Source organism: Parambassis ranga, chromosome 5 (assembly GCF_900634625.1).
Source record: "Parambassis ranga chromosome 5, fParRan2.1, whole genome shotgun sequence".
Taxonomy (NCBI): domain Eukaryota; kingdom Metazoa; phylum Chordata; class Actinopteri; family Ambassidae; genus Parambassis; species Parambassis ranga.
In genome coordinates this window covers 16045978-16059418 of record NC_041026.1, presented here as the reverse complement: position 1 = coordinate 16059418, position 13441 = coordinate 16045978, and the positions used below count along the sequence as shown (strand labels likewise).

The 13441-nt window shown below is 40.4% G+C and overlaps 1 protein-coding gene across 7 annotated transcripts in view; it reads left to right on the top strand.

Moving 5' to 3' along the window:
* The window catches only part of kcnab2a (potassium voltage-gated channel subfamily A regulatory beta subunit 2a), a 75053-nt gene that overhangs the window by 34237 nt on the left and 27375 nt on the right, over positions 1 to 13441 (top strand). The window contains exon 1 of one of the 7 annotated variants that reach the window (XM_028405143.1): positions 9041 to 10048. The exons of the other annotated variants lie outside the window; for them this stretch is intronic. Coding sequence (XP_028260944.1) covers positions 9837 to 10048 — 212 coding nt within the window. The 5' untranslated portion in view covers positions 9041 to 9836. Of the gene's footprint in view, positions 1 to 9040; positions 10049 to 13441 lie in introns of those variants that run through there. 7 annotated transcript variants of the gene reach the window in all.

Genomic DNA, 13441 nt, shown 5'->3' with positions numbered 1-13441 from the left:
GCAGCTGTTTCACTGTAGCTCCTATGATATCACACTTTCCAAATGCCTAACACTGCACTTGATGCCATAACGCAGTCACTGAGAACAGCATCGCTCTTTGCACTCCTACACTGTTGAACATTCTGTCCAGATAATGTGTATCACTTTCTAGTGAGCATAGCATGATATTTAAACTTGAATAGGAGATGACTAAAGCCATTAAAAATAGCAGCTTGTACTACGTTGGCAGTGCGTAGGAATTGTCTTTCTTTTTAAGTTCTTTGTTTGTTTGTTTTTTAATCTGGACTTTCATGGTTCTATTTCCTCCTTTTTTGTAATATCTACTCACAAACCTTTTAATGATGAGATGACAAATCTGCACTGAGCCGCTCATAACTCAGTTTTTCACAATCTCAGCAGCACACAGCATGAGTGTCAGCCTGGGCAACTGTGACGTTTTTCTTCAGGCGATCCCCGACTCCAGGGCTAAATTTAGCAGCAGACTCGTATCCACAGCTGCAGCTACACACAGCTGAATGGTCTGTAGATTAACCTGTTTTTTACCGTTTACCTCGAGCCTGCTGCCTTGCAGTTACTTTGAAGAGAGGGACAGAAGTGGCTGTCATCTTTGTTGCTTCATCTTTGTTACAAAAGTAGGAAATAGTGTTTAGGTATTCAGAGTTATATGGATTTGTTTCCAGCGCTGACCTCTCCTTCTATTTAAGCTATTGCTGGCTAGTCTAAGTCTGACAGCTTGTCAAAATGTTCTAGTCAGAAATGTAGCGTGGGCACAGGAGGTTGGTAATGCCAGGGATTACACAATTCCTCTTTGTTTTTGTGGTTGTGTTTTACTGTTATGTATCACAGATCAACTAAATAATCACAATCAGTTAATTCACACATGGTTTTAGAGGTCTGGATTTAGACCACATTGTATGAGGTTCCTTACACAGGACAGTAAATGGCACAGTGTCATGATATGCATTTGACATATTGCAACTTTCTCACTTTGTGGTTTTAATATCCTAAGGGTCAGATTTATATCAGGAGCATCCTTGAATTTTAAAAGGGAACAGCCATGTCATACATACAGTTAATGTTGTTTTAATCAGAAGTGCAGCATGTTACAAGTAGGCTTGTAAAACTGAGAGAGTGTTTGCATTAGTTTTCAAATATAAATACAGAACTATGGCATATAAGTAGTACGCAACTCAGTGGTTCTGAGGTGCCTGCTGCCATGTTACTAAAACAGGCTAAATCTTTTGTTTATTTATGCTGTAGTTGGATACTTTAACATGGGGCTCTATGGGGATTTATTTGCTTTTGGAGCCAGCCTCATATGGCCATTTGAGGAACTGCAGTTTATGGTTTATTAGTGTCATGTCTTAGCCTTGCTTTGAACAAGGACATTGTGAACTAGCACTACATTAACTAAAATTAATTCTCATCATTAGCTGGGTGATGGATTCAAATCCTGATTCATCTTTAGTTTAGCAGCTCTTGCTTCGTCATACAGTATGCTGTAACTCCTCCTTCATCATATTGCTGAGGTTTAGCTGGAAGCAGTGTGAATGTGTTGTTTTTATCTGATTATGTTTCACACCTGTGTTAACATTGTTCTTTCTTGCCTAATTTCCTTCTTTGTGCCTTAGCTGTTTCTTTCCTTTTCTTGTCTAAAAGTGTGTGTATAGTAATGTGTGTCACTGGAGGCTGCCTGGGATTTTTCTTGTATGAATACCCAGTAGTGACAGGAGGTAGGAGGCTCTCTCCACTGCCCTCAGTCTCTTACATGCTTCAGAGCAGCGCCGTTGTCATTTTGAATTGCATAAAAGTTGTTACTTAATAACATTCAACATATATTTCCTGAACTGTCACGCCTCATATTTAAACAAAAAGCAAAGTTCTGTTTGTTCAAAAGTTCTCTTGGGGCCATGATTGTTGTGTTTTCCTAAACTTCTCATTGCACTTAAATGATATGCTACATCAGTATTATCTTTAAAAATTTAGTAATTCCTTAGGCAACTACAAAAATGATAGACCTATATGTTTATGTGGTTAGGGAATACTAAGGCAAAGTGTTGCTGATTCACAGGTCTAAATCTGTCCAGAGAAGATGGAAAGTTAACTAAAGCTTTTAGTGCATTTCTGTTATGGTTTTGTGGCCACTGCAAATTTAATGTGAGTGTAACTGTGAATTTTCTGTTTTACACTTGGCTGGCTTTTCAGAAACTGCAGCAAAACTAGGTCTTCATTTTGATGCAGGTGCAGGAGTGCAAAAACCCAAATTTTGTATGAAAATAATTTGTCAGCATGTACTGTCATTAATTTGGGTTTGCAACATTCCTGCTGGTGCTTTTGTCCTTGCATATCAGCTTAAGGCATGTTGTTCTCTGTTGGTTCATGGCCTGTTTTCAGCTAAGTTTTTTTTACATAGAGAGCAGCACATTATATCCACCGTGACTGAAGCCACTTCCCCAAGCCCAAACCTCTTTTTGTACTGACGAATGAACACTGCTTTTCCATATTTTTCTTTTTTTTCGGACTTCCTTTTACTTGCCTTGGTCTCTTCTGGTGATGTGAAACATTATTGTGATTCCTGTCACGTTTATTTTTATGACATCTAGTCGAAGTTGGTTATGTAGACTGTAAAAGGTTTGGCCTCTCAGAATGTTGAGGTCAAAGATTTGTTAACAGCAATCTGACCACATTATAGAGCTGCTTTGTCCTACAGGTGAAGGCTATTCATGGTCCCATAATCTACAGCTAAGAAAAAACCATCTGTTTCATAAGCCTGATTTGACCTCTCTTTATATAGCTTGTGTGACAGGATCATAAAAAGCTTAAGTTCATGCTATGTTCTATCATGTGATGCATCACTGTAAAAAATCTTTGCTGGTTTCAGAGCTGTGGATTACCAATGATGATACAATACACAAGATGTTTTATATCTAATTTATATTTTGATAACATCAATGCAGGTGTTGTTAACTTAATGTTTACCTTCACCAGCATTTGACCTCAACACTCCGGATACAGAATGTCAGCAAGCAGTCACATCCTTCCACTAAAACACATGCCATAGAAAGCATTTCTGCCTGGCAACGCTTCTCTGTATGACATTTCCTTAGGTATGACAAATGCACACAGGCAGGCGGGAGGATCTTCTTTTGGACAGAACAGATTATTCTGCTCCATATTCACACACACACACACACACATTCCCCCTCTCTCTCTTTCAGATTAGTGAGTGTGTTCCTTTTGGTCTATTGAAATCATCCCTGTTTAACTCCATCATGTTACCCAGGTTATGATGCTGTGAGATTACAGCTATACTATAAACATATTTACTCAGTGACTTGGTCTATTTACTTCACAGTGTACTATATTATAGGTGTATTTCTGGTAGATGTGTAACCCATTGCATACATGGGATAACATACATTGCCAATGTACTGAAAAGCCACCTTGTTCTCATATTTTAATGTCATGATTTAAGCAAAAGTCGTCATACTAATTTTATATTACATAAGAACAGGGGTTTCCTGTCCTATTTTTTGATTGTTCTAGCTCTCCCGCTCTGTTAGATGTGTCAGCTGGGACGGCCAAAATAACAGTCTCCTCCTGAGCCCAGCTGTCTGCAGGGAATCTGTCATGTTCACTGGAGAATTAAGAATCGCAGCACTCGCTGCTCACAGATGTGACCTATGTTTCTCTTCACTCTTCTGTTGGAATTCCCAGAATCACCAAAGAGCCGGACCTAGTGTTATAGTATGCGTGTATTTCCAGCACCTCCTTGTTTCAGTTTAAATCGATCAGATTTACATTAGTAATTGTTTGAAACACAATGTTGACGCTGAGATAACTTGTAAACATCACTATTCTTTATTTAATTACATGCTCATTACAGTGATTAAATAGTCAGCCGTTAGACATGTTTAGACACAGCCTTAGGAAGCATTAAGCTGTTAGAAAAGCATTACCACATCTGTCGATCAACACTGTCAATCTGTCTGACCGGACATCTCTTTCCATTAACTCTCTTAAGCCTTTTAACCCACTCTATCTCTTTCTCATACCCACACAAACACCCTGTTCTGTCTACCCATCCCCATCTCAAGGATGCTATCCTTTTCACTCGGTTACTCAAATCCTCATGAATGCCGCTCAATTAAACTCTCAGTAAGTGCAACTTAAACCACCTTTGGACAGCTGGCCATGAGTTGCATACGATACAGCTGTAGTCACTCTCTGTGGCTGGGTACACATAGCACTAACAATTGTTTGCTGCCACAATTGACATTCTCCTGGCCGGCTGTTACTGGATGAGTCTTCTAACAATAAGATGTGTTCACAGAGAAAGGGGAAGACCTTAAAATAGCTCTGACTTAAAGGAAAAGTTTTAATGAGGTTGTGAGTCGGTATTGGTGGTAAATGCTGTGTGCGTGTTATATTGACATTATTGATAAAAGCAAGCTACAGGCTCTGGTATTCACAATTGCTTGTGCCAGGATGCATTGCATGACCATGTGATCCTCAATCACACAAAACCTTTTTGAACTTGAACATTGCTTGTACTAAAATAACATTATTTCACTGTTCTAAGTATAGTGCAAATATTCTGATAAAATTGCTTCCTCAAGGTTGTTTTGTGTCACCACATTTGCCTGTAGCTAATAATTTGTTATCCATTTCATCTTAGAGATGATCTCAGCCAAAGCCCTTATTCATGGAGGAAGGATTATCCAGTTTTGGGTTGGCATCATAAAAATTTCTGAAAAAGGGCCCCGCCACCCATTGTTTTCTGCTGCAGCTCAGTTCCTGGGTGGTCTCCACAAACTGTATCCTGCAGCCTTGGTCTTCCCCCACTGTATTTCCTTAGCTCCATGCTAACTAAGTCAGCCAATAAATAGTAAGAAGTGTCCTCATCCATAATAGCATCTTCAACGTGACATTGTTCTTGCTGTTGGTTGGTTTGTTTGTTTGCAAAACAGGCAAACAGACTTGAAGCACCGTCTATATTGGATCAGCCTGTCTGTCCCCAAATACATAGGTACCGGTAGGTGAAAATCAGCAGAGTTATTCTAAGTGTAGAGTATAGAGTTTCTTTATCCTTCTGGAGGGACTCTTTTGTTAAGTCAAAACTCTGCAGCAGCCCCAACAGAGATATACAAAAAGTCATTGCTCGCTAAACTAAATTGACAGATTAGGCTGAGCACCCTGCAGCAAATGGGAGCAGCAGTTCATGTAACAGTCCCAGCTCGATGGAGGTACCCAGTCAGCCCCTGAGAGAAAATCAGTGAAAGGCCTCTCAAGACACTCATTCTGGTGACAAATGTCAGTTTTGGAAGTCATTTTTCCATTTTTGTATTTTGTCTGGGATCGCTGTACAGTATAGAACTAATTCATAGTGCAAGAGCCTATTTTTAGAGCTAATACTGCAGTAGCAGCAAAGAATCACTTCTCATGACAGGGCCCAACAGTGCTTTCCTTGCCAGTCTTTCTTATGCTATTTTGATTGAAGTAGTTGTCTTCTCCTCTACTCCTTTGCTGCAGTATGTGGGATACAGCTATGAAGAGGTCAGCTGTCTGAGCTGAAACTCCTGTATAACCAGGACAGACTCCTGAGGCTTCATTATGGCATGGCATCATCGATGGCCAAAGCTTCCTTCTGACCAATGCGGGAATGGAAGAACCTAGCAAAACCAATAATTTTGATTTTGTGTGTGTGTGTGCATCATGTAGCTGTCTTTTATGGTATTTATAATAGGATGTACAATTGTCAATAAATGTGATACATTAATGCAGCCTATTTTTATAGCTCTTAGCTTCTGTGTGTGTTTACAGCTGTTGGACTGCATGGTGAATTTGAATCTTAATTTCCTCTAGGCTTTTGTTTTCCTTCCTTATCCGTACTTTCCAAATCAGAGTGCTATTACTGGTTTTGCTGAATTTTACTCAGCTGTAGTCGTGATCGGGGAAACGCACACATTCTGCTGTGAACCTTCAGCTATTCTCTCCTCCTCTTCCCCCGCACACTGAATGAGGTACAGGGCCCTATCAGTTCTCTGCAACCACTCACAGTGATGGAGTATATGGGAGGATGTTAGACAATCTGTAGATTTTTGGATAACTACAAACCAGGCGCTAGGAGGTGACAGGAGAAAACAGTCTGTTAAGCGCTGCTGTCTACAAGTCTTTCACTAACAGTGTGATCCGTAGGATTTAGGTATTTAGGTATTGTTCGGCTATTTTCTGCTATTTGTCTTTGACGAACAGTTGGCACTTTGTAAGTCACCATACTGTGTCTACCCTAAACGTATACAACAAATTAGCTAGGTTAATAGTGTGCTAGTGCTAGTGCTAGTTATTTTTATTGTAGCATCTGTTACAACTTGTCTTATGACAAACAATGAATGCAAGTTTATTCCTAAAGCGCTCCTGTGTGCTGTTATGAATGAACACAAAGCAGCTCATAGGTCAGGCCAGTACTGCTCGATAACGGCATAGAGAAAAGAAATCCTGTTAAAGTGTGCATGAAAGCATGCAAGTGTATTTATCCAAACTGACTTTGACTCTTGGTTGACTTTCAGGTCAGGAGAGTGCTACGTGCTCTGTGGTGGGATTTGGTATGTCATGCCGGTGGAAACTTGTAATAAATTAAACACAGTGGTGGTTGGTAGGTTCTTAGTAACATACAGATGAAAGTCTACCCTTTCAATGATGTCTTGGTAGCATAGTCTCAGGTTTCTAACAATAGAAATTCACTAGTCATTTTCTCACTTGACAGCTGTAGGTGTCACCCTTAAAATGTATGTCAGGTGTGCACATGTGATTTCTTCAAGAGACCCATACATGTCATCATGCAGTGATTAGGTGTCAGTCATCTTTAATGCTCTTCTGTTTATTTGGCCTTTTGGTGCTTTTTGTTTTGAGTAGTCAAAAGAAATGAAATGCTGTCAGTATATAGAATGCTGGCAGATGTGCCTGTTGTGAATTATTAAATCATAGTAAGTGTGACATGCATGATATATTGGATTAAGCTCTTTTTTTTTTTACTCTGCATTGGCATATCTTTGTAGCCATTCATAGCTCATGTTGCATATTTATTAACTACAGGGCATTGTGTGGTTTTGTAATTGATATTTTAGACATCTTACAGATCTGTAAAAAAGTGAACATGTTGCAGTGGAGTTTGCATCAAGCTGTGGGGGTTAGTCATCTGGACAAAATGGCAAAAAGAACAATACATTAAGGATGGTGGATCTATTGATTCATTTAGTTGATGGATCACTAGCCAGTCGGATGATGCATGCTTGTATTGATTACTGTAGCTTGCATTGCACACTAGTCAATAAATGTGTAGATTTTCAGACACAGATAAATCAAAGGTAAACATGGACTTATATGGTGTGGTAATGACAAGAAATGACAAGTCGTCACATAGTTATAATAACCACAAAAAGCCACTGCAGGGAAGCAGGTACTTTCTTTTTTTATCCTTTGCCTTGAATATTGTTTGACAGATTTTTAGGTTGGATGTTGACAGCATGCTGCCCTGGCTAACTTATGTGAGTTTAGCATAGATCACAAGGCTGACACATTATCTGTCTGCAGCCTGAGCAGCCATCCCTGGCCTCTCCCACTTCTCAGTACCTTCCCCCTGTCATGACTCCTGATAGGGCCCGGGGGTAAAGCAGCATGAATTGTGGCATCATGTTTCCACTGCAGTGGTGGTGAAAGCGTGGGCCATACCCTGTGCTAAGGGGAAGTGAGGGCAGACTTCTGCTTTTCACGGTCAGCTACTCTGTCAAAATGAGCAGATGACAAGGGGAAAGGTCCCAAATTTGTTCCCCAGCACCCTCACCCAAGGCATAGGACATACATAGCCCTGCAGTAGCCGATCTATGTATTTGTATGTGATCTCTGCTACTGCTTTTGCTGAAACTGATATCCTGAAACTTGATATTTTGACACTGAAACATCCCTTTTAAACTTCTCAAGGAGCATTCAGGTTCTGCTCTTATGGCGATTTGTGACACGATAACCAGATTGCACCTCAATTAAACCACCTTTCCCCTCAGGGTTCTATTTAAGTCCAGGAGAGCAAAAGGTCATACTACTAAGAATAGGGCTTTCAGTTAGCAACAGCTTGTTTTCTGGATTACTTTGATGGAGGTCGCTCCTTCAACTGCTTTACATGTCTACTTCTGATGGCATCTCTTTTAATTATCTCTTTGGCACACTAGCTCATCCACTCAGATAAGCTTCAGTGTTATATTACCAGGAGCATGTGTCATCTGCTGTCTCTTCAATTGGCAGCCACTGTTGTGTTGAGTTTGGCTTCCATGGTGTTTACTTTCAACCTCCAACCATTATCATATTTGTTCACTCTTACCTCTGCTTACAGAGTTCACCAAAGAGTGACTGGCATTGTTCATAATCATATCATATCGTAATTGTATTTATTTCTAATTAACACATTTTTAGATGATACAAGAAATGAAACCTGCTGGAATTTTCCTTTAACGCTTAAATAATTTCTCCTTCTTTTTTTGTTTTTATCAAACTTAATTTGCTTGTCTGACCATTCTGCAAAATTAAAGGGACAAGTTATACACAAAAGACAAGAACACAGTTTCCGTTTAGTCTGTGACATGTCTGTCTGTCATATATTGTCACGGATAAAGTTACATAATGAATATTTCATGGGCAGTTGAACGGACCCACGTGAGAGCCCCCTTTTCTGAGGCTATAAGCTGTCGCAAAGTCCTGACCACTGAGCATGCAGCCTTCCCCCTTTCTCTCCTGCCAGAATAAACTAAATTAAAATGCACTGCAGGGCAACAGACGTACAAAAGATGAGCACAAAAAATATTCTACCCTTTCTTTGGAGAGCTGCTGTAATCACAACAGATTTCAATGCCTTGTTGTCTCACGCTGCTCTGGCTCTCTGAATATTCCTCCTCATAGCTTCTCTTTATAGCCCTCCCACCACATTCCCTCCCTCCCTCGCTCTTGCTCTCCCCTCCCATCTCTTCTCTGTGTGTGTGCAGTGTGCCGCTTTATGCTGAGCACAAGGCATACAGATGTAAGTTTAATCCAGGCAACAGTCAGAGCTGGGAAATGAATATGAGGTTGCCCTTTTACTAAGATGCAGTAGTAGTGAGTAGAATATGCAACAGCCAGCACAACTGTCAAGACGGAGCAAGAAGGGGAGATGAAAACCTCTTGGAAGTGTGTCGTGTTTTATTCTCTCCATCTCTTTGTGTGGATCTGTGCGTTAAGACTCTTAAAGATTGTCAGCTAGAGGTGTTATCTCTAGCAGCTTTAAAGGGGAATTTCAGGCTCTGAATCTGCCTGTCAGCTCCTGATGAGCCTCTGATTAATAGATAAAGCAACGAAAGGGAGGACACGCAAACGAATCAAGGAAAAAACTTCACTCGAACCGCCTCTGGTTTTTTTTAAGAGATTTTGATTTTTGTTTTATCCACTCAGTTGTGTGGACTTGGCATTTTCTTGAGTCTGAAGTCTGCAGTGATTGCACATTTATTTGTCATAGCAGCTGAGGCAGAGTGGCTATAATGTTGTGCTTGGATTTGGACTTCCTTTGACAGGATTTTGTTTTCACCTGATCAGCGATCCGCACACATTTTCATCTGCCCTCCCACACCTCCTTTTTTTTTGGAGTGCACAGTGCATTGGTCTGTCTCTTCAGAAACTGGGCAGTGATTTCTAACAGAGACGCAGGATGAGCGTCCACTTGGAGTAACGGCATACTTCAGGCTTATACATTTTTTTTTTCCAGAGGAGAGTTTGATTAAAATATCTGCACTAAGGGCAGTTGGCCAGCAGCCAGGATGCAGGTGTCATTAGTGTGCACGGACCATCGTGGTGGGGTGAGTCGCAATACAGAGGACCGGCTAAACCGACAGAATGCAAACAGCCCCAACACAGGCACCCGCAGCAAGTTCAGGGCAGTGGCGATGGTGGCCCGCAGTCTCGGACAACTGTCTGTCCAGAGTGTGCCTTCCTCCAGCGAACAAAGTGTGAAGACTGGCATGAAGTATAGGTAGGGTGTCATACCTGAACTGGACATGGCAGCTCTGAACTTAGTCCCAGACATTTTACATAGTGTCAACCAACTATGGATATAATTGGTTGACACTATGAATAATGAATTTAAAATACTTTGGTTCAGGCTTGTATAATATATGGCATAGAGGTGATATACTGTATATCAACACTTTGCTATGCTGGTTTGTTTTGCTTTGTCCTTAGAGTCAAATCTGTGAAATCACACCTGTTTGATGACAGTTACCAGAGGTTCTTTATTTTTACAGGAACCATACACTTCCCCAAATCTGTGTAAAACTACTCGAGCTGTGACATAAACAAGTCCAGAAACAAGCACATTTAAACCTAATTTTCTTAAAGGAGGACTCTCTCTCTCTCGCTCTCGCTCTCTCTCTCTCTCTCTCTCTCTACATATATATATATATATATATATATATATATATATATATATATATAATTAATGTTATCTCATATTAATGAGCATCACAAATATATAAATGAAAATAAACTGGCACTGACATTTTTCATAATGATGGCTGTTTACTAAGTGCATTAAGCTGCTTCCAATACGTCATGATTGATAAAAGGTTTTATTCAGATGGTAATTATTAACCCTGTTTGAGTGCAGGAACCTCAAGAGACATCAAGACTGATGACCGTGTTTTTTCTAACACAACCCACATTTGAAAGGTTTAGGTACAGACATGCGTGTTGTTTGTTTTAAATGCAAATGACTTCTATTTGTACGACACATTATTCAGAGCACTCTGGCTTTTCTAAAAGGAGAAGAAGAATGATTATGAAGAGGGATATCTTTAACTGCATATTGAGTGCAGAACAATGAGTAACAAATTGAACACAACTAAAAATCTCCATGCAGCATCAGCGAGAAAATTCAATTCAGTTCAATTTTATTTATATCGTCCATTTTACAATCAGAATTGTCTCAAAGCGCTCAAAGAGAAAATTAGTTCACTGTCATGTACAGTGCATTTCACCATGATGGTCATTAATGTAGATTACCTGCTCGGCATTAAATCGACAAACTGTGTGTATATATTCTAATCACTGAGTGAACTGTTTGTTTTACATTCTCTAAGCAACAAGCCAGGGTAATAGTTATTATCAGCAAAGTGTTATCAAGCTCTACTGCCTTTTTTCCACTAGTGATATGAAAAGTAAATCTGCAGTGTCTTACAACACATTATCATCACAAGGCCAGCAGAACATTTTTGTGTAGACTATGTAATTTGTCATGAATCCTCAACCCTGGCAAAGACACTGATCCTCTTAAAACATTTAAGTAAAAATACAATGTGGGTTCAGAAAGTAACACTGAAGGTTGATTTGAGGAAACACATCCTTAGTACTGTTGTCTGGAATCACATCACAATCTTTTGCATCTGATTTGCTAGCGGCCGCCTTGCTGTGTTGGCACATTGTCATTATTGAGGCTAATGATATTGAATGAGTTAAATCATCTTCAGCTCAGGGGGCCAGCGGCTGTTTGTGTTCTTTGCTTCTGCAGTGTAGTCCAAAGTACATAACGGGCTCTGTGTTTGTGAACTGGGCCTGCATCTGATGTTAACTGAAGGTAATGCAGGCCTAAATGTAACATAAGGTTCAGGGATCCGTGCGTTCAGGGTACAACATAGTGTTTGTGAATTTGTATTGAAGAGATGGAAATAAAAGAGGATGAAGAAGAGACTGAAAGCGAGGCAAGAGAGATCACTAAGGTTAATGCTGGTGAAGGCACTATGCCCAAGAGGAAGTACAGTAGGCTAGAGTGATCTGTGCTCATGTCACTGTGTATCTTTCAAGCATGCCTCTTGGAGTTGAAGCCCTTTAACATGGCCAAGCATTTCTCTTTTTATCTTTTTTTTTTTTTTTTCCTCCGTTAAGTTGGAGTTTGCCATTTTGACAGCTAAAGAGGTTTGTGGTTTTATAACTGTGCCCCCAAAGAATACCGTTAAAGCTGTCTTATCCACCCAACAAAACTTTCCCCATTATCCACACTGCAGAGAAGCAGTGAGAAATTTAGATCAGCCTCATTTGCATACAGTCCTCTGTTGCCTTGAATGGCAGCCTTGAGTCAAGCCACTTCTAGTCTACATCTACGGCAAGGCTGCAGATTATGTTTGTGAGTGACCTCTCCCCGCAAGGCCACGGAAACCATCAAAGTCTTCTTAAGGTGTGCAGGGATTGCACCAGCTTTATTGGGCTGCCTGTCATTTCATAATATGTCAGTGCGTCTGCCTGATAGGACTGTTTAAAATCATCAACTGTGAGAGCCTGCACCTTCCTTCCACAGGATGATTAAATGCCTACTCTCAGGGCTGAATTAATGCTGCACACAAAATGGCTTATGATTATGTAAAGTAGTCTTTCTCAGGGAATGGAAGAATATTTCGCTGAGTTTGGGCAAGCAGTGCAGGTGAGCAGTTGCTCCCATAAGATCCACTGCCATTCGCCATTGTGGTATTAGCTGTTCTCTCCATTAGCCACCTGATTGGGAGTTTATTTGCTAAATAAACAGATGCAAAATAATGCTGAAGTAAATACATTTTGACTGTGTCTCATTTTTCAGCAGGACTGTAAGAATTCACCTTAAACTGCTGCGGTTATCAGTTGTACTTTTCCGTGTTTTCAAACCACGGGACACTTTTTGGTCTGCATCAGCTGCTGTGTTGCACTCAGTGTCATTTACTGCAGAGGCCATGTAAATGAGAGCTGACTCACCTCCTCCCCTGGTGTAAATCTACAAGTAAACTCGCCTTAGCCCAGACTGTCAGTAGGATTCCTTGCATCTTTTGAGGTCCACATTTGGTTGTAAAGTTGACAGTGAATCACAGTTGCAGTAAATAGCTATCGGCACTGTTGTGTAAGCGGATGGCATTTAAATCCTACCCCTTTGTTGTGTGAAGTTGTAATGTATCATTATCAATGACACAATCTAAGCCTGGCCCCCAGAGTTGTATTTGTTTAGTGTACCTTGAAGTAGATACAGTTTGATGTACCAGATGGCTGGAATAGAAGAAAGAAAAATGTGACAAGAGATTTACAAATTAAACTTTTGCACATTAATTATCACAAAGCAGCTCTAGTGTTATTAGCTGTGACTGCAGATTGTGAGTTTTCATTAATGCTGCTCAACTGTAACAACATTTTTGTATCAAAAGTAAGCTTTTCATTTGTCTAGTAGTATGTTGCATGAATGCAAAACTATGGATCAATCTGGCTTGGGTGACAAAAGCAGTGGGTGTGAGATTTGGGGCGTCATGAGTGTGGGTGCATGCTGGGACGTTTTCCTGCATTCTGAGGGCTCTCTTCATCTTCATCAGGGAGCCAGCTTTCCACAAGCCTGCACTCCCCCTTGAAATATGAATCA